At 32.0% G+C, this 27,460-nt stretch overlaps 3 protein-coding genes across 5 annotated transcripts in view; 1 reads left to right on the forward strand and 2 right to left on the reverse strand.

Annotated features, from left to right (window-relative positions):
* The window catches only part of LOC126824811 (recombining binding protein suppressor of hairless), a 29,313-nt gene extending 26,381 nt beyond the window's left edge, over positions 1–2,932 (reverse strand). Inside the window, exon 1 of one of the 2 annotated variants that reach the window (XM_050554202.2) lies at positions 2,661–2,932. Coding sequence is in view for 1 of the 2 variants with exons in the window: in XM_050554201.2 (XP_050410158.1) it covers positions 1,523–1,552 (30 nt within the window). In the remaining variant the exon portion in view is untranslated. Of the gene's footprint in view, positions 1–1,522; positions 1,804–2,660 lie in introns of those variants that run through there. The other variant, XM_050554201.2, reaches the window with a different exon arrangement.
* Positions 2,933–2,955: 23 nt separating this feature from the next.
* The window catches only part of LOC126824812 (ubiquitin carboxyl-terminal hydrolase MINDY-2), a 48,551-nt gene continuing 24,046 nt past the window's right edge, over positions 2,956–27,460 (forward strand). The window contains exons 1-5 of one of the 2 annotated variants that reach the window (XM_050554205.2): positions 2,956–3,151; positions 8,697–9,361; positions 11,615–11,721; positions 12,946–13,136; positions 14,391–14,533. In XM_050554205.2, the coding sequence (XP_050410162.1) occupies positions 3,076–3,151; positions 8,697–9,361; positions 11,615–11,721; positions 12,946–13,136; positions 14,391–14,533 (1,182 nt within the window). In that variant the 5' untranslated portion in view covers positions 2,956–3,075. The remainder of the gene's footprint in view (positions 3,152–8,696; positions 9,362–11,614; positions 11,722–12,945; positions 13,137–14,390; positions 14,534–27,460) is intronic. The other variant, XM_050554206.2, reaches the window with a different exon arrangement.
* Positions 16,730–27,359, reverse strand: LOC126824813 (uncharacterized). Its single transcript, XM_050554207.2, has 4 exons — positions 27,059–27,359; positions 24,805–24,934; positions 20,092–20,234; positions 16,730–18,438 (listed from the first exon to the last, which is right to left on the reverse strand). The coding sequence occupies exons 1-4, from the start codon at positions 27,123–27,125 to the stop codon at positions 18,290–18,292; spliced, it is 489 nt and encodes a 162-aa protein (XP_050410164.1). The 5' UTR covers positions 27,126–27,359; the 3' UTR covers positions 16,730–18,289.

Below are 27,460 nucleotides of genomic sequence, written 5' to 3' on the forward strand. Positions count from 1 at the left end.
ACCATTTGTTCACCCACCATCCTTTAAGAATGGACAACAAAAAGCAATGGTTACAGACATAGCCTAATAACAGTTAAAAAAATTGAGGATAAAATAAAATCAATAATCAAAATGGTACTTCAAAAGTTTTTAAGAGCCACCTGCTAATGTTAGAACTGGTGTAAAACAGCATATGGTTTGTATTACAGATTCAACAAGTCCTCGCCAGGGGATATCAGCACCTCAAACACTATAACACTTGTCACAAGTTACTACTTAAATTAAATATCACGCACAAATAAAAAGGTCTCCAAATGTTATATTGATATAAGATATTATAAATTAAATCATAAAGTCCTACCCTGGGAAAACCTCTTAAGACTTGTTACAAAGCACTCAAATATCATATTTAATACTACATAAACAACTATCTTAATAATTATTTTTTTGTGTGTATTGATGGGTTTAGTTTTACACAATATTATGCCATAATTGTGTATTTTGGAATAACCACCACTTGTTTAGTTAGTGCAATAATCAATAAGGGTGTATTATTGTTACCCCCTTTATGAAAAATATTCAATATTTCACATTAATATATCACTGTTATACTTCACAGTTCAGATTATTATTCCATGAGTTAAAGAAGAAAAGCTCTAATAACTTAATATATTAATGACAAAGACATATACAATTTATTACAAGGTACACATTTGTACAAAATCTGAATATTTCCTTTTTCAATATTCCAATTTAAACCAAAATAAATGTAACCCAAAATGGAGTAAATGGCCTCAAAGGGTACCACATTTTTTTTTTTTAAAAATACATTGTACCTTTAATTAATATATTTATTAATATTACTTTTTTTTATTTTTGTACGAAAAAATTCTTAATTTTGCATTACTTATCAACTAAAATAATCAAAGGCAACAATTTATTATAACATACACATTTTTACAAAATTTGAAAACTAACCCAAAATGGAGGAAATGTGCTCAAAGGGTACAACATTCTTAATTTTTAATTAATTCTCAACTAAACTAATAAAGGCAACCAACTCCGTTCAGTTCAGAATTTAAAAAAAAATCTATCTTATTTGATTTTCATATGAGAAATTTGTCTTTCCATCTCTTCACAAAGAATGTAAATGGACTGAATTTCTCTGAAATGTCAACAGCCATATATTTGATTAACAAGTTAGAAACATTTATTGAAACATGGCAATCTGTTAATCATTGCTAAAATCACTGAGAAAACTTAGTATTTTGTTATCACAGGCCAACCACATACCTAGGTCGTTTAAACAAATGGACACACAGTAAAACTAATGATGACCAGCCGATTAAACAAAGGCCCTGTGAAGCGTGGGAACTTTTCTCACGCTCTTTACCGAGTCCCATTAAAACACCAAATACTAACAGTAAAATATCGCCTACTGAACTTGTCTCTTTGCCAAACAAAACAGAATTTATAAATTATTTCTTTAAAAATTACACTTGATTTCACTTGTTTTAATATGTATCGTTCGTGTTTTACTTACTTGAGAACCAAAGAGGTGATGTTCATTCATTGTACTGGCGAGAAACCACTATGCGTAAAACAAAATCCCACGGCAGTTACGCAGTACATTCGCGGGTGAAAACTATAGAGTTAAACGTTCCCAATTACAAAAAGCAAATTCTATACATATACAATCCAAATGTGTCAGTAGATCATATTATAACATATACATGCTGTGAGAAAAAAGTCACCACCCTTTACAAAGTTTCAAACATTAAGTAACACCGTCTTACTCGAGACTTTGAAATGAGCACTCGTGGGAAAATCTATTTGCATCTGACATCGTGAGAACAATGATGCTAGGCTCTTACAGTAATTGAACATAAACAAAACCCCAAGCAGTTACAAAATCTAGACGCGAACAGTGCCAGAGATAAATCTTAGCACTGCGAGAGAAAAATAAAACATTTGTTATAGTTACAAACGATGATGTCAATTAAATTCTATTAGCGCTTTAAAAATGGCTAGAAAATAAGCGCGGTTAAATTCAGGGGGAGGACAACTAAACAGCGAGTTTGGGACAAAGCCTATTGGTAGTTTCCAAATATGGTAAGCAGGTGTTCCCACGACCTACGGCAAGTGAGCCGACAGATGACTTGCTCCACTGAACTCAGACAAGGACCGTCGGGTGTCAGTCTTGAAAAATATCAATGCAGAGCCTCTTACACGAAATAATCGCAAACGAAGGTTCTGTCATAGCTTACATTTTATATCACAAGTTTATTAAAACATTAAAAAAATAACAAATCCAAATCGTCATGTTAACAAATATTAATATTATATATTAATATGATTATGAAATGGGCCCACTCACAAACTTTGAATTCCACGATAAACAGTTTATTACTAAAATATCTGAATAGTATAGTGAAAACTATCCAACAATAAAATCATATTTATTTTTAAGGACCTCTCAATTTGAACATTTCTATTTTTGACATAACCCCAAAAAAGAGATCGGTCGCGACCCCAAAATTTCCTTCTGACATTTACTGACATTCATAGCAACTGCACACTTCATTTATAATGAGCTCAATTTTGACACGCTTTTCCATATACCTATACCATTAATTCCATCAAATACGCATCTTCGTAATGTGCTGTCATTTTCAACTTACCTCTTGCTAACGGGAAAGAATACGTATCGGTGCTTGTAACTTTTCGAAGAAAATATATCACAATTTTCAATGAGACCCGTGAAGGAATTTGACCTCAAAAAACACTATTGTGAGTTTGCGTTATGCTCTTAATGCCTTCTGTCTACTAGACAATTGTCTTTTGCTATATTATTATAACGACACAACAAAAAGAAAACATTTCACAAACAACACTATAAAATCAAAGTTTAATCCTGTAGAAATCGCGAAATTCACCAAGATGGCGATCAAGACCTCTGCTCATGCGCTTGTTTTGGTGGGAGATATCCGGTTTGTAATAGAAGAGAAGACTGTATTATCCCCATCAAAACAATGTTAGATAAAATACGAAGTTTCTAAAGAATTTGAAATAGGATGGTGATGATATTTATTAGACATGGATCAAGAAACTGGCAGTGTCGTAAAGAAATCGCCACCACACGATTCTGCTGTTAATGTTGCAGAGAATTCAGGTACACACTAGTTTTAGTGAATTTGTTGAGTCAGATTCTTATTTGGATCTGACATCTGTTTGTTGTTGTCAGTTGATGCGATAGTAAAGTTTTATCTGAATGGATTTTCAACTGTTTGAAAAATCACTTAGTTTTAAGACGTTGTTATTGTCATATTTATTCATATTGTGTTCCTGTCTTTATTTGCACCTTTTGTGCAAAGAGTAAGATGTTACTTAAACCCCATTAAATTTCACCTTATGGACTATGGAGGCCTAACAGAATTGAATGTAAGTGCACTTCCAGGAGATAAATGGGAGATGGCTTTTCAGATTTCTTTCAAATTTTAAATATGATAGGGTCCGACAAGGAAAAATGTCTAGTCATTCTAAATGGGATGAAAAGCCAAGGTCATGTGTAGATCTATCGGTGAACTCATAATAAAGAACCCTTGTCGTTTAAAATTTGAAAAAGAGTATGCTACCGTGGAAACATCCTGCCAAATTCAATGACAGACCTTATGATACAGCACGCGTGCACTAACTATTCGCCCATCAAACCCGCCTATTATCTAAGAAGCCTATTGATTTTCAACAATTTCCAATAATTAGTGTCCTGGTTATGGCCGTTGATTTTTTTTTTAGTGTCTTGTGAATGCCCCTATAAATATGCGACAACATTTGTTGACTGCTTGAAAGACTTGGCTACTGTGGCATCTGTGGGTCTAAGTTTCTTTGCTTGCAACCTATCTTTTCATTTAAACAGAATGGTTTAAAAAATGTTTAGATTTGATTTTCTCAAATTTTCCAAGATTCTTATCAGTTAAATTCTGACTGTCTAACCACATAAATCAAAATAAAACAGATTTGGTTCTGTTGCGTGGCTTTGATTTACATTAATTGTGCCTCTGGTATCTGAAGCCATATCAATTATGGATCACTTGATTGACTGTTTCAGTAACTTTGATTACTGGTTCTCTTGTACGAGCCTGTTTTTAATGCTATAATGCATGAATATAATAAAAGGCTTGTTGACGGAATGCCATGAAATTGATTGAATTTACTACTCTGGGGATCAAAGATGATTGTGTCTAATCTATGGATAATTATAACCACATTTTACTTTTAGTTTGTTGTTGTTGTGTTTGAAGTGAAGCAAGCTAGGAATTTCTGATGATCGTCAAATAAGAGCGATCAAATCGAATAAAAAGAGGTTGATTCTTAATCTAAACTGGACAACATTCAATTCAGTTCAATCTTGATATGATCCAATTTTAAATAAATTTTGAAGGTTTCGATTGGAAACAAAAACTGTTAGGCACTCTCTGACCTGAAATGAAAAAATCAGAGTGGAAATGGTTGATTTTGACTAAATGAGTCTTTCGCCAAGATATCATTTGAATTAAGTTAAATATATGTTTTATAAACTGAGTCTGTTTCGGAAAATGTCCCAACATTCAGCATCATATGCAGATGGTATTTAAGTGTAAAATCTTTTGATGGGTCTCGGCATTTGTTTTCTTAATTAAATGTTAAATAATCAATTTTAGACGTGGATGAAGTAGTGAAAAATTAGATATTGCCTGAAAAATGCAAATGACAGCAGGAAAAATCTGTTTTTATAGAATCTGCTTGGGGCAGAACCAGGGAAGATAAAACACCTCAACTAAATTGAATAAATCATTTTGTGTGATTAATAAGAGTTTTAACAATTGACTTAATTTTAGAATCATTTTGTGTGATTAAGTGCAGTTTTAAAGTTTTAACATTGTGCTATAAAATATCTGACATCTATTGGCATTTTGTATGTAAATTGTTATGACTAGAAACCACATATAGAGATTAGAAATAATTGATTGTTTTGCTGGATTTGAGCGAATGCTTTGTGTAACCTAGTCATTGTTTTGTATATGGAAGACATGTATAATATATGTTTGATGTCTGATTGACATTACTTAAAATAGATATTACTATTACCTACATGTAACCTTGATGATTGATGTACTGGGGTTACATACATGTCATAAGTCAAGCATAGGTCAACTGACCACCCTAATCTTTCCCTGATAGTAATAAAGCAAATAAAGTCTCATGAAAAAATGAGTGATTTTTTGGATATCCCCGATAAAATTGGAAAAAAAAACCCCAATGTGGTTTATGTGCTAGATCTGCAATTACTCTGTTGTATGTTTGGTTCTAGACTGTTTCCTCAAATAATGACTCCTTAAAATTTTGTGTCGGAATGGATATTATCAATCCTCTATATAAAGAGCTTATATCCTTTTGATTATTTTTATGTCCTCCACTTTTCGAAGAAAACAGGGAACTATTAATATGTGTCTGTCTATCTTCTTCCATCCGTCACACTTTTTGGGACACAATAACTCTCCTTCTAATTGAGCTATAATGTTCAAACTTGGGGTAGGTGTTTATTAGGTGAATGCCTTGATGGAGTTCGAAGATGAGCATTTTCTGCTTAGGGTAAGCAGAGATAAGCAATTTGATTGATTGATGCTTTGGGACATGATAACTTTATTTCTAATTAAGTGAGAGTGATGAAACTTGGTGTATAGTTTCATTTTATCAATACCTTGACTAATTTCGATAATGAGCATTTTCTGCTCAGGGTAAGCAGTGCGATAAGCAATTTGATTGGTTGAGGCTTTGGAACACAATAACTCTCCTTCTAATTGAGGTACAATGTTCAAACCTGGTGTAGGCATTCATTAACTGAATGTCTTGATAGAGTTTTCTGCTCAGGGTAAGCAGAGATAAGCAATTTGATTGGTTGAGACCATGGAACACGATAACTTTGGTTCTAATTGGGTGACGTGAAAGTGATAAAACTCTTGAGTATAGATTCATATCAATACCATGAGGATTTTCTGCTTAGGCTAAGTAGTGATAAGCAATTTGATTGGTCAAGACTTTGGAACATAAAAAACACTACCAGGTACCTCAACACCTTGATAGAGTGTGATCGAAGAAATTTTGTACTTAGGTAATCAGTTTGATTACTCAGTACTTTTGAAAAAGAAAAATGTGCTATTAATTAATGTGTCATCTATTTATTTTGGGATTTCGGCGAGGGACATCAGCCTCACTGTTGGCTTGTTCAATATTACAGTGCCTTACGACTGATGAAAACAATGTGTGTGAAATAGCTTTATTTAACGTCCGCTTCCACCGAAGTGATATCGCAGACAAGATGAAAACAGTGGAAGATTGCAACTTTTGTAGTATATCTTTTACTTTAAATACACATAAACTGATTTAATTAAATACTCTATACAAGCATTATATCTTTAACATTGATTTAATTACATACTCTACACCTTTTGATATGAATACACATGGACCGATTTAATCAAATACTCTATACAATTATGGCTTACACATCCAATATACACATAGTATATAGACTGATTTAATTATATGGTATACAATAAAATTTAAAAAAAGGTAAAATTGGTTTTAAACAGTAGTCAAATACAACGAGCAATAAATAAGTTTGGCAAGAGATTTATTTTCAATGTTCAATATACACATAGATAGACTGATAAAACAGTTAAAATATTAAACACCTTGAATATATATATATGGACTGATTTAATTATTTTGCACATTGAATGATTTAATTACACACTAAATATACCGTACATGGATTGATTTATTTATTCTCTACAACAGCAAGATATACACACATAGAATAATTGAACCAATTTTATATACACACTTACAATACACATGAAATTAGTTACAATATCTTGCTGACTGAATACTTACATAATATATCATTTATACACATCATGCTATAAATCTAGCACATCAAATACACATGGAACATGATTTAATTATAATGTATACCAATATCATTTACACACAGAATACAAATCAAATTAGTAACAAAATCTTGCTCACAGAGTACTTACATATACACACAGGATACACATGAGGCTATAAATCTAACACATTAAATACACATAGCATGGAATTAGTTGCAATATCTTACACACTGAATACACATGGACTGATCTAATTATTCTCTATATCAATATCATATGATACACAGTTTAGGCTATAATATCTAACACATTGAATATGCAAAGAATGAATTAATTATACCTTACACACATAATACACAGGAGGCTATAGAATCTAACACATTGAATACAGAGAATAATTTAATTATACAGTACACCAATATCATATACACCTATTGAATACACACATAACAAATTAATTACAATATCTACAACATATAGTACACAGACTGGTTTGATTATTATTCATTACACCAATATGAGATACATATATCTTAGAGAATACACAGTATACTAGATTGATTTACATGTACATACAAAGAATACACAAAGAGTATATTAGTTATAATATACATGAATTTATTTGATTAATTACTAGATTTCATGTAAAGTAAATTAAACTACAGGAAATATAAGAAATATAGGTTGGGATGGCCTAGTGGTCTAGAGTGTCGCACTTGAAGCTCTAGCTGGCCGGTCACTTCTAGCTTGTGGTTTCGATCCCTGGTGTGAGTGTATGTGGCTTGGAGATAGAGCGGCCTTCTCAACCTCGTGGGTTCACTCCGGGTACTCCAGTTAAAAAGGACAACTTGTCTGCGATATCACCCTCGATGGAAGTAGACGTTATACACTAATAGAAGAAGGAAAAAATGAAATATCTACTTAAGAGACTATGTAACCCTCTACATGTATACGTGTCAACAGATGTAGTTGGAGGTCGTGTCAGGGGTCATACAAGGGGCTTTTGACCCTATGACGTCAGACATTTGAATAACCAATCAACATTGATGTTTCTAGTAGGATACTCATAGTTCTGTGCATTGGCTAATCTATCACATCAACCAATACGTGCATTATATAAGAACTCTTCCAGATCCTATTGTAGTAAAGACAAGTAAAACGAATTTTTGAACTATAAAATAGGATATATGTTTTAATCAGATTGGTACGTGTTAGGGTGTTTATTGCTTCAGAACAGTTGTTTTCAAAATTTTGATAGCTTGTAACATTTTCTATAGGGATTTAGAATTCAATTTCTGATGCTGTTTGCAGTGAATTCAAAATGCAATCAACTGAAGTTTGTTCAACTTTCAGTTCTTATGTTGACAGTATTTGTACTTTAAATATATTTAATAAAGTATCTGTTCCCATTAAGAAGTCAAACCTCTGTGATTTGGGTCAAAATAAAATTATTGAGATAGATTGACCTCATTTATTATTTTGATTAGTTGTGGGATGGAGCAAGCTCTATGTATTAAAATTAATTTTTTGAAAGATTAAGTGAAAGTCATTTTGTTGACATAAAAAAGTTCAAGTCATTTAATATGTGTCAAGAATGAATTTCACATTAAGCTCAAAGATGAACTGATAAAGCCTTTGATACTTTGATGTCATATTATACTATAGCCAATTTCCAGGAAATCTGAGACATTTAAAACTCTGATTTTACATCAACAAGTTTTTTGACTTTAGATTAACAAATACAATCAGCGTGTAATTACCACATTTTATTTTGTGTTTCAGCAGAGAATGGTGAGCCACATAATTCAAATATCGCATGTAATTCAACTCAGGTAGCTCCCATCTCTTCTGGAAATACCCAAGATACTAAAGCTTCTGGAAGCGATACACAATCAGAAACACTAACTGATAACTCAACGTGTCAGGTGGGCAATATATCTGCATCAGCTATAGAAAATAAAGATGAAAAACTAAATGATTCGTCCAATTTAGTGCTAACAGATACAAATGAGGAAACCAACCAAGAATCTGATGGACAAATAAATATAGAGACTGCCCAGTCTGATACAGAAATCATTTCTGCCAAGCAACCTAAACTAGACGAGCTGTCACCTGATCAAGCTATTCCAGCAGACCTACCTTCAGTAAAGTCAGTGGATGAGTCTGAAAATGAAGTTAAAAGTGATACAGCTAGCGGTGGTGTCGAAAGTTCGAAGACAGAGAAATCAGAGAACGGACAAAATACGTATTATATAAAATGGATCAATTTTAATAATAACCAAGTGCCCATTATAACTCAGAATGAAAATGGTCCCTGTCCATTACTGGCCATTGTGAATGTTTTGTTATTGAAAGGAAGTTTAAAGCTACCCCAGATGATTGAAATGATAACAAGTGAACAACTTATGACATATTTAGGAGATTATATCTTTGAAAATAAACCTAAGGTGAGTTGAAACATCTTGTTTATTGTGTAGGCCTGCTCAAAACCCACCTAAAAATGTATACAGTTGTAAAAATGTGATTAAAAATGGAGGTCTTGGAGACTTACCATAAAAAGAAGTGTTATCACTTGCCCTCACTTAAACTTACTTGAATTTAAAACATAAGAGAGAAACCGTCCCCTTGCCTCATACCTTATTCAAATCAATGACTTAATTCATAACCTGTATACTTCTTAAGTTGTAATGCTTGCCTACTCACCTTCAATTAAAATCTATTGAGAGTGATTCTTTGGTCTCTATAGTATTTTCTTAAATTTAATGCAGTTGAAATTCAATGAAGAATAGTTTGAAAAGCTACTATGCAGGCAAAGAAATTTTTGATGTGAAGTTAGACACCTTCTCTTCAAAACACACCTAATTATTTGGGATTTGTGGAGCCTCAATAGTCAAGTGTTCAGGGCCTTGTTGAGGTATATAAAAATGATAATAATAATAATTTATTCGTACAAAATAAGTACAATTACAAAAGTATCAATACAAACATAAATCTGATGTTAATATATACATAATGTTAAATACAGTTTGTACAAAATTTATTAATTATATCATTTAAATTGTTACTGTTTTCTCTTAAAGATAGAAAATCTCTGACGGTGCCTGCCTTAATTTTATCATTCTCCGATTTTGAATTGATATCGATTTTATTTACTCTAGATAAAATTTTACTAAGAGACATATTAGTCAGTTCATATTTTGATAAACCATCTCTGTGACAAATATAATTGAAACTGTTACCCAGAGTTGACTGTCAGCCGTGTACAGCTAACTTAGCACAGATGTTTGTACATATTTTTTTACTATTGACAGTACTTTTGACAAACTTTAAAAACCTTTTATGAAGCTGTGCTTCAATAGAATAATCAGAACAGATTAGATTCAATAAATTACAGTATGGCCGTTGTGGTATATTCCATATTTTACGAATGGCTTTTCACTATGCACAAAAGAAAACAGCAATGCTTTTATGGGAGTAATTCCATAACTGACACCCATAAAGTGGCATACAATATGAATTATGGATGAGCAACTTTAAAATTCTTAAGTATTACATTTACTTTTGTCTGAAAATTGTGAATAAAAGATTCAATAATCTCAGAACTAAATACATTGCTGAGTGCTTTTCCGAAGTGTTTTTCGAAACTGACGTGTTCAATGAGTTTTATCATCAAGAAAAATATCTTTAATTACATCCTCATCTCAAGATTTAGGATTAAAAACAACTAACTTGCACATCTCTGGGTTAAAATTTACATTATATTCATTTGAAAAACTACTTGCAATATCTATAATCCCAGCCTACTTAGGCGTTATGAAAGTTACATCATCTGCATACGCTATAGCCCCTATGTAAACAGTCCCAATCTTACAACCAGAGTCATAGGCGTACGAGCAGCCGCCCCCCCATTTTGGGCACCAAATGCTGGGAAAATTTGGGCACACAATTGTATTTTGTAAAAGTTGTATAAAAAAAGATATTGTGTTCTTGAATGTGTCCACTTTAACAGCGAATTTATTATTATTATGTAACATACTAAGAACCCAACTACATTTTTTGGGCACCAACCACCACCGCCTCCCCAGTTAAAAATTTCCCCGTACGCCTATGACCAGAGTTGCTACTCTTACACCTATTTACCGTCTATGTAGATGGTAAATAAAATGGGCGACAAAACCCAGAACCAGAAGTGGTTTAAACTAGTTCATTATACTGTTCTGAAAGAATCTTCTCATATCTTCTATGAACGGAGGCTCAGTGAGTAAGACAAGACGTTGGCTCGCTAACCTGGAGGTCTTGTGTTTGATCCCAGTGTTGGCTGAGAAAGTTCATCACGATTTTCCGTGCATAGTTCCCTCTTGTCAGTGGTGCAGGATTGAGGGCCTGGCAAGGGACAATGTGTAGTCGTTTGGATGGGACAGAAAACCAAAATATTGGCACGTTCGTAAAAGAACCCTGGACAACTGGAATTCGATATAAGAGTAGACTGTAGCACCACTGTCTGGGCAAAATGTCCCTCATATATCACTGTATGGGGTATGCCCATCTTCATTAACCCAGACAGAGCAGATAAGTAGGACGTTTAAACTTTATTTCATTTTTTTGTTTTCTACACAATGGTAAAAGAATAAACACTATAATTGCCCAGGTTGCATGGCATAAAGTTTTGTTTTTTCTTGACCGGCACATTTTTATTATAGAATCTGTCAGAAAATATTCAAGCCAACTATGAGCAGAATATGCAGGATGGTATTAATATTATGTGTAAACTACAAACTGGACTGGATGTTAATGTGAAATTTAATGGGTAAGTTCTTTGGCACCTAGAAACGGACACAAATTGATTGCAATGCATATAATAATTGTAATATGAATGTATATAAACTAATTTACATTCAACTGTTTCTGTTTTTACTGTAATTTCTAATCAGTTATGTTCGGTGAAATATGCGAAGAGTCCAAATTGAATGACAGTCTTTGGCATCTGGTTATTCCAGTTATTCTAGTATTCTCTGGTGGGACATGTTTAGCCTCTTCATCGAGTTGCTTATTACAAATGGCGCCCAAATGCATTCTGGCACGTGCCAGTTTTAAAATTTCATTTTGTCTTAAATATTGGATATCAGAAGCCCAATTTTTTATGGTAAGATAGCAAAATCAATGTTGATTTAAATTGACCAATAAGTCGCGTTTGCAATGTTCAAGACTGTGGATGATATTGAGTTAGAGACTTACTTCCTTTAACATGTTCAGTGTAATTGGTACATGTACTTGGAAAGTTGGATGGTCTTGAGTTATGATACTACAGACATTTTCATCTGTAACTGCTACAAATGTACGTTTGATTGCACAGTTGTTTCAATCTCTACACAGCGCGACTCAAAAATCTCTGTTAAAGGTAATCAAATTATCTAAACATTGATAATTTTATGCAAATGAGAATAAATAGGGGTACTGTGTAACAATTGCAGGGGTATCAAAAAATGCTAATTTGCCCGTATATGCCGGACGTGTCTTACGTTATTTTCCAAACGTCTGTGTAGGAATATGCACAATCGGACTTCAGGATATGGTGAATAATATTAAATTTCCAAAATTATTTGATTGTACTGGGTATATAACTATTACTATCCCGTTTATCGTTGATAATTTACTGGATTGATTAGGTAATTAAGTGATCAACGTATTTATTGTGTTATACCATCTATACACCTACCTTGATTAACTATTTAATCTGCCTTGATTGGCTGACTTAATCCTTTGTTGGACAATTCATCAATCCAATCCTGAACAGAAGTCATTGCTTTTCCTTTGTCGGACTATGTATCAATCCAATAAGAGTGATTATAAACTTAAACTATGTGATTAACTCATAGTTTTTCATAATCCTTTCAAAAATTTACTTTAATGTTTTGGATTTGTTTTCCTTTCTTTGGAATATCCCCAACTGTGTGAGTTTTTTTGGGTTTTTTTTTTTAACTTTCCAAGCTTATTGGACATTGATATTGTATTTGTTTTTATTTTTTTTAAGTGTGGACGATTTTGAATATACTCCAGAATGTATTATTTTTGATCTGCTAGAAATTCCTTTATATCATGGTTGGTTGGTAGATCCACAAGATTCAAAGTGTGTAGAGGCCATTGGTAAACTGAGTTATAATCAGGTAGTAGAAAAAATCATCACTCAGAAAAGCTCAGACAAGGAAGAAGATGCCCGAGAAGGTATTATTAGTTTAGTTTATCAATAAGAATGAATCCTGTCGTTTCTTGACAGTCTCCAATATTTATTTGAATTTATATAAACCTAAATGTACCTAATTGGGAGGGACTGCATGGCAGAATGAAAGACAAAAAGTATACTTATTGAAGTACTTGTTAGTCTAAAATCGAACAAATCAGTCATTCTAATTAAGTTATTAGCATTTGAAGTTTATATTAGTTTCTATTGATTTCAAACACCCTTTTTTTGCATTTTATTAGTTGAAAAAGAAAAACAAAAAGACATGTAATCTTTTCTAAGCTGTCTCATTTTTTGTAGATTTCTTGTAATGGTTTAGCAATACTAGTTTGTTTTTGGGATGGGCTTTTTTTTTTAGAATGTCCCAGTCAGTTTTAAAAAAAGAGCTAAATCCTGGATAATTTCAGCAAATAATTATTAAAACATAGATGTTTTCTTGATTCAGTACTAGGATAATTTGTCAATTATTTCTTGATAGTACATGTATGTAATACATATTAGGATTCAGTACTAGGATAATTTGTCAATTATTTCTTGATAAGACCTTCTCTGTCGGCTTTCATATCACATAAGATTTGGTTAGTTGCAGCAAAACATTGTTTAACGTCTGAAAACTTGACCGGGACTTATAAAAAAGGCTATTAATTTACAATTTTAGATGTGGTTACTTCCCTTGAATTACAGGTTATGTCAGTATTTCTTCAACATTTTTTTGTCTTTTTCAAAGCACACAACAGAAGTATTTGTCAGTCAGTTGACTGAGGAGGGAGCAGTGAAGTGTGATTTCAAGGAAATTTGAAAGTGATAGGTTTTGTAGACCATGTGCCTCACCTGCAGCAATATTTAAAGCCCTTGTTTCTCTTCAACTCATTTGACTACATTTCCCCAAATTCTTACTCTTGTGTATGGTACAAAATTTCCCCAATTTCTTACTCTTGTCCTTGTGTATGGTACTACATTTCCCTAATTTCTAACTTCTGTCTTTGTGTGTGGTACTGCATTTCCCCAATTTCTTACTCGTCTTTGTGTATGGTACAACATTTCCCTAATTTCTAACTTCTGTCTTTGTGTATGGTACTACATTTCTCCAATTTCTTACTTGTCTTTGTGTATGGTACTACATTTCCCCAAATGCTAACTCTTGTCCTTGTGTATGGTACTACATTTCCCCAAGCGCTAACTCTTGTCCTTGTGTATGATACTATAATAATTTGAAATTAATGTTTGTCTGTTTGTAGCACTTGTAGCTGAACAGTTTTTAGAACGATCTGCTTCTCAACTCACGTATCATGGTATATGTGAACTATGTCATACAGTTAAAGATAATCAACTCTGTGTCTTCTTCAGAAATAATCATTTTACAACTTTATTTAAGCACAATGTAAGTATCTAATTGTTAGACTTATTTCTTGAAAAATAGACTATTCTTATAGTGTTGCCTTACCCATGCTCTATCCTTTACAGTTCATCAGGATTTTTTGAGATGGTTTCCCTTTGTCAGTGACGCAGCATGAAGGGTCTGACAAGGACAACTTTCAAGTCATTCAGATGGGACGGAAAACCGAGGTCCCGTGTATACATTGGCGTGCATGTAAAAGATCTTTGGCAGTTGGAATTCGATATAAGAGTAGGCCATAGTGTTGCTGCCCGGACAAAATTTCCCTTATAGCACACTGTATGGCATATGCCCGTCTTCATTAGCCCAGTTGGAACAGAATAGTAGGACGTTAAACCCCATTTCATTTTCATTTCTATCCTTTCCAGCAATCTGATTAAAACACAGATTCTGATTTATTTAATTTTTTTATAGTTCAAAATTGTTTTTATTTTATTAGTCTTTACAACATTGCAATCTTTAAGGACTTTTAAAGAAATTGCTTTCTCTTTGATATAAGACATGTAGTCAATTGAAAACCTGTTTTATTCATTGAAATATATCTGGGATTTCCCCTTTAAGAGCAGACCTTTGGGTTTTTATTTCTCATATATTTGTTTTTATTTAACAGTTTACATCAGTGTAAAAGTTCAGGGAAATATTTTATGAATTGTATTGAGTATATTTCAAGACATTTTGATATCATAAAATACCAATTTGCTCGCTTCTGACTTACGCATGTTTGTCATTACCAACTGGCTATAATAATATGCAGTGACTGTTAAAGATACTTTCCAACAAAAGTATTTATTGGGTGGTTATTTCCAATAGAAGTATGGCAATTTTGGTATATATGCAAAGTAGAAACATCCAATCTTACTAGTAAAATATTGGATTCCCTGAAAAAAAACCCACATGACAAAAATGTAAGGGTTTACCTAAATGGCAACCCGACAATTAGGCATGTCTGCTCAAGTGACGTCAAGGGTTGCAAGTGAAAATTGACTGATCTCTCAGCGTTAGTGAGTGCTTGATGTATATGTTGATAAACTTAATGGCAAACTTAAGCGTACAAGAGTTTCTGAGATAAAAAACATGGAAAAAGATGCGGCCAGTGGATAATCCGAGAATTTAATTAGGCTTCGATATTTATGATAAATGGACAGAGATTAAAGACAACATTGTCTTGTATATGCAATGAATTCTTCTCTGGCTTCACACCTGTTGCTAGGTACTGTGTCAGCCAAGTCATGTGACACAAACATAACCTCTTTTGATAAATTTTTTATAGATGGGGGGGGTATTCCCTCATGAAAACCAAGTTTTGAGAAGGATGTTGGTCATATTCATTGTATTTTATGTGTTAATATGTTATCTGTGGTAACAATCTGTAATCCGTCTATAAACCCAGTGTAACCGATTTTGTGTTTCACTGTTGACACAGTAAGTCAAAACTTAAACTAAGATCACTGAAGAAGCTGAATTCCGCTTTATCTTTCAAACCAAAATTTATTGGTATTTTGTTTGGGACATCTCTAGTTGAAATAATCCAATTCAATACTTTATTTTTATTCAAATCAAAGAGATTTAGCTCCATTAAGATGTGAATCAAGACTGCTACAAATGCAGCATAATATTGCTGTTATATTTTTGTGACTTATCCTTCCAAAATGAAATATATTTAACGGAAACATCCTCAATTGATAATGTTGTGAGAGCCATTTAACGGAAACATCCTCTATTTATAATGTTATGAGAGCCATTTCATTGAAACATCCTCAATTGATAATGTTGTGAGAGCCCTTTAATTTTCTACAAAATAAACATTGCATGTAATATTTGATATGTAATAGCTTTGAAGTTATTGGGAGGTAAACAAATTTGATGTAGAAAAGGTTAACAGATTTGGGGTAGAAAAAAAATCTAGATTGTCACTTCCCTTCAAGATATAAGATGATTGTGAAATGTCAGGCTCTTGTGGTTACAAAGATTTAGATCATTAGTATGTGTTTAAAAAGTCTTAAAGGCTAATAAATGGTATCAATTTAATACTGAAATTACCAGTAGGGCCTACTAATCTTTATACTTGTCACATCATGAGAGTTACCCCCCTTGCATCTTACCTCAAGAGGTGTGAAACGATCATTTGTGCGCAAAGTTATATGATAATTGCAGGTGGAGATAAATAATAAGGGGAGACAATTCTTTAAAGACTATTTTATTCCTCTTATACACAAAACTAAGATAATCGGTTACTATGTTCTCAAGAACTATGTTCTCAAGAAACATGTCATTATTCTTGACATACAAAAAGACAAAAACTTCAATGTTCTTGAGAATTTCAACTTAAACACCAGCTTAATCAATATAGATAATTAAGATACAATATAGGTTATAACTAATATAACTTAAGCAAAATATTGGAAATTTACATCTTTAAATTTTATTTTAGAAAATATTTAGTGTGTTGACTGTCACTGTCGTACAACTTCTTAATGGAGACATGTGCTACGCTAATTCTTGTCATCACTCTATGGTCAGTTTTTTGAGATACTGTCTGTTATGTCAACATTGCATTACATGGACTACAGGAAGTTGTATTTTAGGCTATAATTAGGTATCCAATTAGTTGTTAAAACAAAAATATTAGTTGTAGAGTGTTGTTTATGAAATATTGTAATAGCTAAAATACTTTTTACATTGACTGGGCAAGTACGTAAAAATAAACAGTCAAAATAGAAAATAGAACAAAATTACAGGATGTCAGAAAAATAGAACAGTTTTACAATATTTTATTTAAAATTATTGCAACATATAAAGAAAGATTAACTTTAAACTTCTAGTTGTGGAGTGATTACAAACTGTTGGATAAAATTGTATTTTCATTTTAAAAGCAAAGAGGCCTAAACAGTGTCTTTGTTATAGGGATGGTAGGGTGTAAAATATGGAAACTGTGATTGTAACAGTTTCCATTGTGTAATGTTATAGGAATAAGTCACATGCATTGTGCTTGGGGCAGGGTATTTTTACTCTCTTCAGTAAAACCTATCAATAGATTTGTCTGTGAGCGGGATTTGGTCTAATATTGGGTTTGTGTAGCTAATTTGAAATTGTTTCAACAGTGTAGCCTACATTCACTGTTTATTCTGTGCTATATTCATATATTGTCTTTCTCATAGCCATTTGACTGCAGTGTTATAATACAAATAGACTTCTGCCATAACATTAAATGAATGTGTACAACTTTTGACTGTTTAATAATTTACTCCTGAGAAGGAGATTTAAAAAAAAAAAAAAATAGGAAATTTTTGCTTAAAAAAACCACACACAGTAAAATTATAAATTTACTGGAGAAATCATAACATTGGGTGCTTTAACTTGGTGTAATCACTAACGTTTGCTTTTTTGACAAATAAAACATGATTAGGGTCAATGAGAAATTGCTTTGCAAGATGATTAAAGTAGACTACTATACATGTATTATTAAAAGTTTATATATGTTGTTCTCTAGTTTAGTAAACAAAATGATATAACAATATAAAAACATACAATAATAGTTCTATTATATAAACATTTTTTTCACAAAATTAAGATACTTTAAAATAAAAATAGGAATGAGATTAATGAAACTATAATGAATTATTTTTTTTTAATGATGAAATTGATGGTAGTAGAAACATGATAGGATGATTTTTAGCGATCAATTTACAAAACATAAATAACCCTATAGTATCATTAATTTATTTTATTGTAAAAATGTCTTTATAAGATTTGATGTATAAGTAAAAACAGTAGAGGTGAGACTCCAAAATATGTAACAGTGGTGGCAGCTGATTCTGGACCACTTTTATCTTCTGAAAGTGAATTATCATTTGTTTTTGGAGGAATGTTGATATCTTCATTTACTTGTACTGAAAAAAAAGGAGATGATCTATCAATAAAAAAAGGGTCAATTCCGCTCAGTATATCCAATGATATGATGAATTGAATGTTTCACAACATTCAACATCCTCTGTAGACTATATAAACAACCCAGTTCCACCTTAAAGGTGCTGACAAATTATACACTCTTGATATTTTGGTTTGGTTCTCTTAATTAAAGGTGAAATTTGAGTACATGTTAGCCTGGATTGGGCTGTGCAAAAGATTAAATATTATCCAAACATTTAAGTACATGTTAGCATGGATTGAGCTGTGAAAAATTAAATATTATCCAAAAACTTTGACATTTGAGTACGTGTTAACGTGGATTGTGGAGTGAAAAATTAAATATTATCTAAAAACTTTGATAATTGTCTTTATTTCTTTATTGGCCTAAGCCAACAGGTTAAACAGGTTATGATCCAAACAAGACAGTGCCACCTATAATCATCGCTACAATCAGTTATAGATCAATACTGGCTTTATGGCTAGACATAGAGTGTTTAATGATTGTCACCCCACTATGTAAATCAACATATAAGACTCAATGAAATCATCTATTTTAAGGTGAAACCATCCATTCAATGAGATATGGTCATTTTATGGAAGCCATAATAGTAGAATTGGTTAAGGTAATTCTTATTCACAGAATATGACCATAAGAGTAAATTAGTAAATTGTCTTTAGTAAATATATAGGACATAACAGAATGATAATTCCATGAAATTTATTTCGCAATATGAACACAAAACAGATCAGTAATTCCTGTAAAAGAATGCTTAGAGGAAATGCCACTTGCTGTCAAGATGTTTTTCCTTCCCCCTGCATATCAAAAAGAAATTTATGGAAGTATTGTGTTGACAAGTTGTTAAAATCCCTTCCTAGTGCTTTTAGGTACCGGTAATCAATAGTTAGAAAATTTTGGATAGGACTCATGTCCTTACAAAAGATATGACTCTGTCGTCATGTGACACAGTAAAGAATTATCAACTGTCTCGGTATGCTATGAATGACATCCAAGAATGCTTAAAGAATGTAAACATTTTGACTTCATCAATTTTTTAATTTTTTTGTTGAATTAAAACCGTAGTTAATCGGTTTATATTATCTATTTATAAATCAAATTTTTTAGCAAGTATTTTATTGAAATGTTAACAACACAAGTTGCCTTCAAAATTAAAAACTTGAACAGATATACTGCTAATAGATTTAATTATCATATCTAACTGTGAGCAATAGTGAAGTCTTATGTTCTCCACAAATCAAATACTGTAGTATTCTTTGAAATTTGAAGTAGAATTAACCTTTGACAAATTGAGGGGTTGGGTGATCAAGTGGTCCATCGCATGCACTTTAGATCATAAGTTCTATCATTGAGTCAAGTGGTGTGCTTTTTATGCTAAGCTTTATGCATAAAAAAGGAGTAGAGTCCCTGTTTTTTCTGGGTCCTTTGGTTTCCTCCCACTGCTGAAGACGCCTAAGCACAAGCAAATTACTTAAATAAAATTGTACCATATTAGTCCTGAAATGACCTTGTTTGTGTCGAGTGGATGTCTGTCCTCTCCCCTTTGACAAATTATAATTTTTAGAAAACGCAAGGTACACTTTGTTGATGTAAATGATTGTATTTATTATTTATTTACCTGGATTCACATAACCATGACTGGTTGAACAGCTATACGGTTCAGCAGAGTATGTGTCTTTGATAATTTTGAAAGCTGAAGTAGCAGTACCATTACAATTTCCAATTCTAGGATCCATACAGCTTACATAGTTGCGGAAGGCCCTGCAATCACAAGCAAATAAACAAACATTTTAACCATGGTGCTAAGACACAGTAAATATTGAGTCTTAAAGACGATGCTGGTTGCATGTAATTGCTAATCTGACAGTGTTGGCATATGCATCAAAACTTTTGAGTTTTGAATCTGTTAAAAAAAAAAAATATGCGGATAATTTGAGCGGAGGTATGGTAATCCCATGGTTTAAGGTTTTAGTGAAATTCTTATGACAGTCACAATGCTGAATTATTCTGAATATTTTATAGAGAAGTTTTGCACATGGCTAGGCATGTTTTTGCCAGCTTTGCCAGCTACTTGCAATATTCTTATGGGGTTTGGGGATTTTTGTTGCAAATTCTATCCACACATTTAGGCATCTTTATTCACAGATGGCTAAAAATTGTTTCAGTGTTATAGTTGCGTTGGAGAATGCAAGTAAAATGTCTTTAATTTAGAAATGGTGTGTATTTTTAGATGGTTTAAAGCTAGGATATTATTCATAGCATTGTTGTAATCTTTATAAATAAATATTGTTCGTGGGTTGAGTCACATAAAACTGTTAACAACAGACTGTTTTTTGCATGTTGACCATAACATTTTAAACTTTTCATTCCATTCCTGGTGTCATTTGTGTCATCAGATATGTCTTAAATTATATGTCTATTCTAGGCATATCATAGCCCAGTAGACCACAATGACCAATGACAAATTTTCATTACTTGGGGCTCGCTTACAGCTTATTATTAGAATAGTCTATAGTAGGAATTGGCACAGTCAGATGGTGGTAATACTGACCAGTAATGGAAGGGTTAAAGATACGTTGTATGAACAAACTTAATTCTCTGTCAATGATGTCTACTCTTATTTCAAATTCCAAGCGGAAGCAGACAGCAGTATCCTGAGAAAGTTTCTCTGACAACACCAGAATCGAACCAGAGATCTTGTGAGCAAGGGTCGTACTCACTGAGTGACTGTAGGTGAACTTAACTGAATTTTATTTCATTTGACAACATTGAAAAAGTGCAAAGCTTTTTTAAATACCCCCTCTACTTGTTTTAACTAGTCCGTTGATATTTATTTAACAGATGCAAAAATATTTTACCCTATGATTACATGTTACAATGCCATATTATTACCATATTTAAAAACCTAATATTTGAGTGTTTTATTATAACCCTTTAACACTTAGTACATGTAAATGTTGACCACAACACTGCCCCGAAAAAATAAAATAGTTCATACTGGTATATCCCTAGACAGCGTGAAGCTGTCCGATTCTACATCTCCCTTGATCCACCTTAAACTACATGAGTCATGTGAATAGATCCCTGGATTCAAGTGACTGACTGTTAGAGTTGCTCTAAGGAGCACTAGTTTTGGGTGCTCCAAGTGCTAAAAGGATAAATTTAAAAGCAAAACTATTTACATAACAAACAAAAATTTGTGATCTAATGCAATTTATCACCTGACATGTCTGCTTCTTCTTTTATTAAAATTACAAAAATCCATGTTTTTAGTTATTTTAGTTTGTATTGTGATTTCCTGACAAATGTACTGTTATATTTCTCGTCTTACGGTATATGTTCACTCTTAAAGATGTCGGTCAAAGAGCTGAATGAATTTGAATTTTTTGCGTACTTTCAACACAGACAGAAAACAATTGAGTTAAATATTTGATGGTTTGAAGAGATTTGTCAATTTGAACTATTTTAAAACCGTAAATGAAGTTGACCTCCATTACAATGAAGTAGTGTGAAAGGAACACAGAATCTATGGAATCTAAATTTTTTCTCTGGACAAAACATGACAAAAAATACGTACATGTGAGATTAGATTATATCTTTGTCATGCTTTTAGTTGCTTTTCAACAATGGGTGTATGTACATACATGTAATGATAAAGATTGGTGTTGGTTGTTTGAGAAATAATTTGATAGCATGATATTTGAAAAACTATAATTAATAATATTAGTATTAGCCTTATAAACCATGATCATTTTCATAATAATATTAATATATTATGTTAATAAAGTTTCCTTCAAGGTAATTATTGGAATGTCTATGATTGGTCAACTTTAACTAAGTATTGTTTTTTGCATGGATATATTGTCCCAATATTATGGTATTATTTACACAATACAAAGATTTGATTTTTATTTACATAAAGATTCATAATGCGACAAGCTTTATGAATTGCTTGGATGACTTAACTGCAGTGGGAATGTGTTTTATTGCCTGGCAATCAGATTTTCAATATTGTTGTAAACATTGTTGTAAATTGTTGTAATCAAATTCCAGCAAAGTAGGCATATATATTTTTTTTATTTTTTTTAATATCAATAATATCAAATAATTGAGAGAGAAAAAGGTAAAAATTTCATTTTTTCAGTATTGTTAGTAATTAGTAACCAAGATAACTATTTGTAGAATGTTTTATTAGTAAAAATTGAAATATCACCCAACACTGACAAGGATATTTATAAGTGAAGGATACTTGTTTTCCCCCATTTAGATACGTGTAATCCAGCCAAGCTAAACTGTTAATTTTGTGTGTAATTTGTTTGATCTGGGGTATTTTTGGTGTTTTTATTTCACGTTTTCTTGTTCAGATGCTATAGAACTAATGAGAATTGTCAACAAAAACGTAAAGTTTATTTAAAAAAAAAAAAAGAACTGCTTAACGTCCCAACATTTAGTGTGACAGTTGTAAATGTTATCTTGTGAAAAGCAGTCTGGACCTGTTACAGTTCTTTTTTTTAAAATTCCACGACCTGTGAAGGGAAAGTCAACTTTTGAAATCAACATTTTTGTGATTTAGTCCAGTAAACTAATTAGGTAATGATTTTCATTAGTCTGTAACAGAAATCAGTTGATAGAAATTTGAAATAATATGAAATGGATGAAAACCGAAGTTATGTAATGTTTGTCTGTTTATAGTGCCAACATTCAAAACTCGAAAAGTTCTAAAAAAGACCAATATTTTATTGCTTTTTAGAACACTTTAGTTAGCAGATTCTGTTATATTTATATTGGTAATAGTGTATGAATTTATGGTGTATATGTGAACCCATATACTATGAGCTATTTGTATGGAATAAAAAGCAGAATCTTGATCTGAAGGTATGGATAAAAACTCTGTGTGAATGCACTGATTCCATATAAAAAATGTCAGTTGGGTTGCTAGAGATATTGCACACTTTTTCTTATTTTATAATAACTGTTCACTGAGAATTATTTACAGAAATGTTCTTCACCATTCTGTCTATATTCAGATATTTTGAAATGGCTATATTATAATAATTTTTTTTAATCTTTAGTCTAAAGATGTCTTTAGATTAGTAATGCACATTAACTGCTAGTTTAATGTAATTTTTGATAATTTTCCTGTCTGCAATCTACAGAATAATCCAATGTCTAAAAAAACATACAAAGATTGCAGACGCAGTTGATAAAGGATTCTGTTCCTGTCAAAAACTATGTAAATCAAGTACTAGTTAGTCACAGTGGGACAGATGTCCATTCATCCATTACTTTTAAATGAGATTTCAAGATGCTCTTAAAACATCCTAGTTTTATTTTACGTGTATGTGTGAAGTAATTTAAGAATTGAAGCATTTCAAGTGCATTTTATCCTGGTCTAAAGTGGGATATGAATTTATCATCTTTTGAACATCCTCTTCAACAATCTTTTGAACAGTTGCTTTAAGTTTTTAACTACTTCAGTTTTTGATAATGTTACATTATAATGCACTGCATGCTCATTATTGTGCATATCTGCATTACCATTTGATTAAAACTGGAAGTTGTGAAACAAGATGAGATAGCTGCTCTTAATGATTTTAAATTAACTAAAATAAATTAGAGGTAAAATTGTTTTGCACTAATTAGCTCTGTGCTGTGAGATTAAAATCAGGTTAGAAATTTGTTGTTTGGTGTGGGCATAGAACTGTCTACAGTCTCATGCTGTTTTACAAACATCCTGTGTTTCTTGGAAGAATAACATATTTTCATTGCAAAAGTTTTGCAATGAATGGTTATGGTCTAATAAAAATCAAGCACAATTGACCCCAGTAACAGTTTATATTGGATCCATCCACAAATGCAAAAAACACATTTCCTTCCAAGAAATTGTCTAAAAAAGGGAATGGACTGAAAACTTGATATGGACCCTCCTGAGGCAGTACTCAAGAGTTCAGTGGAAGTGCCCAAGATACCACAAAAAGCGATCTGAGTTTGTGAAAATTATGTGCAAGACATGATGTTCCAGATATTCTGAGAAGGGCCCCTGCACATTTGCACATAGTTTCTTATTGATGTATTTGATACATTAAAACAACAAACATTTTATAAAGAGCTATATTTTAATTAAAATAAGGTGAAGAATTTTGAGTAAATTCTTAACATAAGTCTGAGAATGTTTTGTGAAATGGGTCCAGTACTCAAAATTCATCAAAGAACATTGGATGAATGCGGCAAAACTTTGTAAATACACGACAAAATCTCCTTGTAAAAAGTGTTACCAGTTGTTAGAGAAAGAGTACATAGTTTTTAATACATGATTGATTGCATTACTTACAAACATAGTTGTGTATAGTTTCCTTGGTTGCCAGATAGTGATGTACCACTGGCAGAAGATAGTTGTTCTCGTTGATCTTGACATGCTTGTAATGCATCATATACTGACTCCTCATCACAGCCTTCTACAACTAAAATCATACACGGATTAATAAAATTAATAACTTTTTTATTGACTAAAATAGTCTGACAGATAACATTGGATAACCAATTGTTGTAACATGCTATACAGATTGAGTGACAAAAAAGTTACCTTGTTAATCTTAGATGAGACATTTAGCATCCATTTCATTATTAAAAGTATACACTGAGTTCATTTTACTCAAAAAGGAAATCCACCATTTCCCCAGAATTTCAATTGATCACAAACTAACAAGTTTCAGAGACTTTTAGATTGAGTTAACATTTATTTCTTGAGATTATATGTTATTACACCTAAGTTTATAACTTGAGGGGAGTGTCATAAGTTTGTGCCATATTTCAATATATTTCTATGTGTTTTTTTCTTAACTGCTAGCAGACGGATCAATTATGTCTGTTTCCACTCTTACCATGTCTACACAATGGCTGTATTGTGTCAGCATCATGTTCTCTTGCCCCAGTCAACTGATTTTTTTTAAAAACCTTTTAAATTCCGTTTAAAATGCCATGGCATGGCATACCTCTGATGTAAATGAGTCACAGTGTTTGGTGTACAGAACAGTCATTGGTTTTCACAAGTTTGACCAAAAACTTCCACTTCACAAGATGGTGACGCTAAGTCAATAATTGTTTGTCAACATGTCATGTTCATTTGTCCACCTTTGTTACATACCATTATGCCAAACAATTTATATTATTGTACTTGCCATATTGATGGCATAATATTCCTAAGAGCTGTGATATTTTGTTTTTGCTCCTTTCAGATCAGCTGGTGTTACTTGCCTCCTAGCACTAGATGCTCCTTAATAGCCTCAATAATCCCCCCTCCTCTCCTAGGATCTTGAAGGAATTATCATTTAATTAGAATTCCTGTTGGTAAAACTAGACCAGGAAGGTCTAGTGAGACAGTGAAATTTTCTTAAAATAGCTTTTCTGCCACACTGACGAGGGGCCTTTGATGATTGGAATCAACTTAAAACCAATATATAGTTAATAATCTGTATATTTTGAGGCACTGAAATCACTATAATGTTGAATTATTATGAATCCAAGTAAAGGCCCCCAAGAAGGACCTTTGAGATTTTCAAAACTCTGTTCCCTCTTCTCATGGTTAAATCTGCAGGGTGGACAAGAAAATTTTGATGGACGAAATAAAGAGGTCTTGTGTACTGTACACATCGCTATTGCATGTAAAATATCTTTTGACTGTTCAAATTGTCGAGAAGTATTAAATGTTGCTACCTGGGCTGAATTCTTTTCTCTCACACTGCCCAAATGAATATCAAAAAATAAATAACATTTAAGTTAGTCTGAAAATAACCTTGTTAAGTCTTGGCAAGATGGAATGCTGTTGATATTGTAATGATATACATGGGAAAGTTATGTAAATTTTTTTATAAAAAAATTGTCCATTTTATATTTATGTAAAATTTTATTGTAGTTATTTATTTATGGCATTTAATTTTCTAGTTTAGGAGCATATATAATATATCATACATATTTGAAAGACAGTTTTATAGTACTGGTACTATATTAAGATATTTGAATTTCTATAATACTTCTAAAATACATTTCTAAAAAATGTTGTGTAAAAAAAAGGATCTTCGGGAATGCGAAAAAAATAGTATCTTTTTCATTCTAATTTTTTGTCTCCCACACACCTAGTATTTGTCTTACTCAGGTCATTAACTTCATGATAAATTGTTGTACATCCTTAATTGTAATTGGCTGTTTACTTATAAGTTGCTTATCTGAATCATAGCAGTTTTCAAACATATCTCTTATCTTTTGCGTAATGGATGCAAAATTATTTTAGATTTTTCCTTCAAGGAACCCAAATTGTTATTTTTCAAATTAAATGTGTTCTGAAGACATAATTCCTGAAAACTGTTGATTTATTTAGAGTGAATGGTGAATAAAACTGAAAGATTTTGTTGGTGTGAAAAGAAAAGAAAAAAGACTTTAAAATGAATTTTAAAATTTATGAATTAAAATGAATCATAAAAATTATGAATTAAAATGAATTTTAAAAATTATGAATTAAAATGAATTTTAAAAATTATGAATTAAATGAATTTTAGAAATTATGAATTAAAATAAATCTGAATTCTCACCTGTCAAAATCCATCCAAAGACAAGAATAGTTCCACTAAATACACGAAAAACTTCTGTAAGCTGCATTTTAAAGTCCTTTAGAAATGACAAGAAAAAAATATTCTCCTAAATAATCACATCCAATATATTCATATATAGATAGAATACAGGTTATTCTTACAATTCAATGTTTGCAAGCCTTCAAGTTTGGTGAAGAAAATACACTGATCTTCAATGAAAAGCTGGGTGCTTGTCTGGCAAGCCGTCTATTGACAAGATACACAACTGTCTTTCTGGAGGTCTGCTGTTTACTAGGGGCAGATAACTCTTCTCCATTGATTTTATGCACAGCAACAGATGTGCTGTTGAAATCCCTACCTGCTTTTAACCAGTCAAGAATGTCAAACTTGTACAAATGAGAA

The sequence above is a fragment of the Patella vulgata genome, chromosome 6, assembly GCF_932274485.2.
Source record: "Patella vulgata chromosome 6, xgPatVulg1.2, whole genome shotgun sequence".
In the NCBI taxonomy this organism is placed as follows: Eukaryota; Metazoa; Mollusca; class Gastropoda; family Patellidae; genus Patella; species Patella vulgata.

What these genes read in the sequence shown, in the direction of transcription:
- LOC126824813 (XM_050554207.2), bottom strand. Translation starts at nt 27,125, where the DNA reads ATGCAGCTTACAGAAGTTTTTCGTGTATTTAGTGGAACTATTCTTGTC. An exon ending in AACTATACACAACTATGTTT is followed by an intron (nt 20,235 to 24,804) that starts GTAAGTAATGCA and finishes TTGTGATTGCAG; the next exon opens with GGCCTTCCGCAACTATGTAA. An exon ending in TCATGGTTATGTGAATCCAG is followed by an intron (nt 18,439 to 20,091) that starts GTAAATAAATAA and finishes CTTTTTTTTCAG; the next exon opens with TACAAGTAAATGAAGATATC.